Consider the following 4,758-nt stretch of genomic DNA (forward strand, 5'->3'; position numbering starts at 1 on the left):
AAAAGTATTGTGGGAGATAGAAGCCTCCTGGGCATTTTTGGCTAAAACTTTCCAGTGTCCTTCAATGTCTGGCTTCATTTGCACCATTCTGTCTGCAGTTTGAGGAACCAGGGAAAGCAACTGTGAAATCCTAGCTCCACATTTCTGCATCTCTGTGCAATTTATTTATTAATTCATTAATTCATCATTTATTTATCTACATCCCCAAAGCTGTCCCCTCTTTAAGTCCCCAACTCGCAGGATCCTTCCTCCATACTTGTTTCTCCTCAGATGTATCCTTTCTCTGCAGTATTATGCGTGTCCTCTCCCACTGAAGTCAGTAAGTCAGACTTGTTGGGCAATGGATACCATAGTCAGGCTATAGTTTTGGGGAAACATCTCCACTTCAGATGTTTGGGGACCAAGATGAAGACATAGTTGCATTTTTTAAAAGATTTATTTATTCATTATATATAAATACATTATAGCTGTCTTCAGACACACCAGAAGAGGGCATCAGATCTCATGACAGATGGTTGTGAGCCACTATGTGGATGTTGGGAGTTGAACACTGGATGTCTGGAAGAGCATTCAGTACTCATAACCACTGAGCCATCTCTTTAGCCCATAGCTGCATTTCTGTGTAATTTATATTATGACTTGAATTTCCAGAGTGCTAGTAGTAAAAGTGAATTCTGATGGATCCACTGACTCTGAAAAGAATAAAAAAAAATAGATAGAAAAGCATCACCAACACAATAGGAGAGATAACTTCAGAGGTAGAAGATACAATATAACAAATTAATACACCTCTCTAAAGAAATGCCAAATTGAAATCCTTTCTAGCGCAAAGACCCAGGACATTTGGGACTATGGAAAGACAAAATTTAAGAATAATATAAATATAAAAAAAGTTTCCCTGCTCAAAGATCCATAAAATATCTTCAACAAATTCAAAACATAATTTTCCCTAATTTATGAGAAAGATGGATATAAACATACACTAAGCTGAGGAGAAGTGCCTGCCACACTTGCCTTCCACAATCAGAACAAAAATTGAGACTAAATAATGACAGGAAAAGTAGATTATTTGAGAACAGCACTGTAGTACAGTGGAATATTATGGAGACAGATATCCAGAGATGCAAATGACATTATAATGCAGTACACCCTGTGTAGACTACAAAGCCCTGGCCACATTTAATCTCCAGGAGGAAGTTACTGGGTCCTAAGGGGTTAGAAGGTTTTTGTTCAAGTCTGTATCACTGTGTGGGTGGGTCACTACTCTTCTGCTGACAGTAATAAGTGGCAGCATCTTCAGTCTCGATGGAGCTGATTATGAGAGAATAAGAGGTCCCAGACCCACTGCCACTGAAGCGATTTGGAACTCCAGAAGCCAGCTTGGATGTGTCATAAATCCAGAGTTTGGGGGAGGCGCCTGACTTCTGCTGGTACCAGTGCATGTAGCTTACACTGGAGCTGGCACGGCAGGTGATGGTGACCTTCTCTCCTGGAGATGCAGCCGTGGTTGTTGGAGATTGAGTGAGCACAGTTTCTCCACTGGACACTATGACTAGGAAAAAGGGACATAGAAAGGAGTGGGGTTAGTAGACATAGAGATACAAAAATAATTTCATGCCATCCAATATTCAGAATAAAGAAAAAAGTATATTTTAGATTCAAATTCCCCAGGGAAAAGAATTTTCATTGGATTCTTAGCTCATACTCCATGGCCTCGTTACCTGTGATACTGATTAGCAGGAAGCTGAAAATCTGCACCCGAAAATCCATTGTGTACTTGAATTTTGGTCCCTGGCTAATTGCTGCTATTCTTATAAGTACATCTCTTTAAAACAACTGTGAGAGGTTTGTGGTTTCTGAAAGTGAAGTATGCAAATAGCAAGATATAATCTGGGCAGTTGTTGGCTTATAAGCATGTGGTCTGTTAACTAAGCCAAAGCAAGTTAAACCAGTAAAATATCTATTTATTTGTAGTCACAACAATGATAAAGAAGAAAATTTCTGTTCTCTCTTTCCTGTTTTATGGAGAAAAGCTCTGTTCTACAGTATTATCCATATGCTTCCCAAAACATTGATCTATAAAACAGTGGATGTTCATTTGCGCAGTTTGAGGTATATTATTCTCATAATAAAGGTATAATGAGAATGACTGTCTGTAATGATCACAGAAAGCATTATCTCCTTCTTGTTTTTTCTGAATATTCATTAGATATCTAACCTACACATTTCAATCTGTTCAGATGATCATTCACACAAAGTTAAAGGAAAAATATCCTGCAAATGTCATATGGAGCCCAGGTGAGCTAGAGACATTTCTGCAGTTGTGAAGTGCTGAGGCCATTCCGAGAAAGATGGAAAAAGAACTCTCCCAATGAAATCAATGGAAACACTGGTACTGCTGGATTTAAGAGCACATGAGGTGGAGATTCATGAAGATGCACTCAACTAAAACTACTCTGAACAATCTCCATTCTCAGTATTCATTGTGCTCTGTAACTGATTCATTCATATTCTATTTATTAACTAAAATATATATGAAAGAACTTTTCAAATAAATACATTTTAGTTATTAAAAATTGTCAGCAACTTAACTTGCAAAGTCACGTATAATTTTGAGCAAGAGTTTTACTTATAGTAAAGACTGAGGGAGTGCGGGAGGACTTGCATAAAGAGATACTGGGGGGGTTGTGGATTTAGCTCAGTGGTAGAGCACTTGCCTAGCAAGCGCAAGGCCCTGGGTTCGGTCCCCAGCTCCGAAAAAAAAAAAAGAAAAAAAAGAGATACTGGGAGGAGAGGAATGACTGATATAGGGTTAGAAAGTGAATAAAGAGATTTATATTTTCTCCTTTTTTTATTGGATATATTTCTTTACATTTCAAATGTTTTTCCCTTTCTTGGTTTCCTGTCCATAAGCCTCCTAATCCCTCCTACTCCCCCATAAGTGTGTACCCCCCAATGCTCCCCCTGACATTTCCCTGCAGTTTGGGTCCAACCTTAGCAGGATCAAGGGCTTTCTCTTCCACTGGTGCCCCAACAAGTCTATTCTTTGATACATATGAAGTTGGAGCCCTGGGTCAGTCCATATATCGTCTTTGGATAGTGGTTTAATCCCTGGAAGCTCTGTTTGGTTGGCATTGTTGTTCTTATAGGGTTGCAAATTCCTTAAACTCTTTTAATCCTTCCTCTAATTCTCCCAAAGCAGGTCCCATTCTCAGTTCAGTGGTTTGCTGATAGCATTCACCTCAGTATTGGACACCCTCTGGAAGTGTCTCTCAGAAGAGGTCTAGATACAGTCAATTTCAGCATGCACTTTTTGTTTGTTTGTTTCTTTTTTTCGGAGCTGGGGACCGAACCTAGGGCCTTGCGCTTCCTAGGCAAGCGCTCTACCACTGAGCTAAATCCCCAACCCCCAGCATGCACTTTTTAACACCCTCAATCTTATCTAGTTTTGATGGATGTATATTTATGGGCCACATGTAGGGCAGGCTCTGAATGGCCGTTACTTCAGTCTCTGCTCTAAACTTTGCCTCCATATACCCTCCTATGGACAGTTTTGTTCCCCCTTTTACAAAGGACTGGAAGCATTCATATTTTGGTCAACCTTCTTAAGCTTCCTGTGGTCTGTGGAATGCATCTTCGGTAATTCACACTTTTGGGCTAATACACACTTATAAATGAGTGCATATCATGTGTGTTTGTCTGTGATTGGGTTACCTCACTCAGGATACTTCACTCCATTTCCTTTGAATTTCATGAAGTCATTGTTTATGACTGCTGAGTAGTACTCTATTGTGTAGATGTACCACATGTTTTGAATCCATTCCTCTGTTGAAGGGCATCTGGGTTCTTTCCAGCTTCTGGCTATTATAAATAAGAGTGCTATGAACATAGTCGAGTATGTGCCTTTGTTGTATTTTGGAGTAGATTTTGGGTATATCCTTAGGAGATGAATAGCTGGATCCTCAGGTAATAGAATGTTCAATTTTCTGAGTAACCACCAGACTGATTTCCAGAGTGGTTGTAAAAATTTACAATCCCAACAACAATGGAGGAGTGTTTCTCTTTCTCCACACAGTCTTCAGCATCTGATGTTACCTGAGATTTTTATCTTAGCCATTCTGACTGGTGTGAGGTGGAATCTCAGGGTTGTTTTGATTTGCATTTCCCTGATGACTAAGGATGCTGAAGATTTCTTTAGGTGCTTCTCAGCCATTCAGTATTCCTTAGCTGATATTTTTTTTTGTTTAGCCCTGTGCCCCATATTTAATAGGTTTATTTGGCTCTCTGAAGTCTAACTTCTTGAGTTCTTTATTTTTGGATATTAGTCCTATATTAGACGTAGGATTGGTAAAGATATTTTCCCAATTGTTGTTTTGTCCTATGACTTCTCTTAGTCTGTCTACATCTCTGTTTAACTTCTGCTTCCATGACCTGTCCATTGATGAGAGTGGGGTGTTGAAATCTCCTACTATTATTGTGTGAGGTGCAATGTGTGTTTTGAGCTTTAGTATGGTTTCTTTTACGTATGTAGGTGCCCTTGTATTTGGAGCATAGATATTTAGGATTGAGAGTTCAACATGGTGGATTTTTCCTTTGATGGATATGACGTGTCCTTCCTTATCTTTTTTGATAACTTTTAGTTGAAAATTGATTTTATTCAATATTAGAATGGGTACTCCAGCTTACTTCTTCCGACCATTTGCTTGGAAAGTTGTTTTCCAGCCTTTCACTCTGAGGTAGTGTCTGTCTTTGTCTCTG

The 4,758-nt window shown here is 39.2% G+C and overlaps 1 gene segment (V, D, J or C); it reads right to left on the minus strand.

Annotated features, from left to right (window-relative positions):
- Positions 1-429: 429 nt before the first annotated feature.
- Positions 430-1,799, minus strand: LOC690527 (Ig kappa chain V-VI region NQ2-48.2.2-like). The segment is given in 2 exon segments: positions 430-1,552; positions 1,722-1,799. Coding segments are annotated over 2 exon segments (360 nt in total).
- Positions 1,800-4,758: the final 2,959 nt, after the last annotated feature.

This window comes from Rattus norvegicus, chromosome 4 (assembly GCF_021556685.1).
Source record: "Rattus norvegicus strain SHRSP/BbbUtx chromosome 4, alternate assembly SHRSP_T2T, whole genome shotgun sequence".
NCBI lineage: Eukaryota > Metazoa > Chordata > Mammalia > Rodentia > Muridae > Rattus > Rattus norvegicus.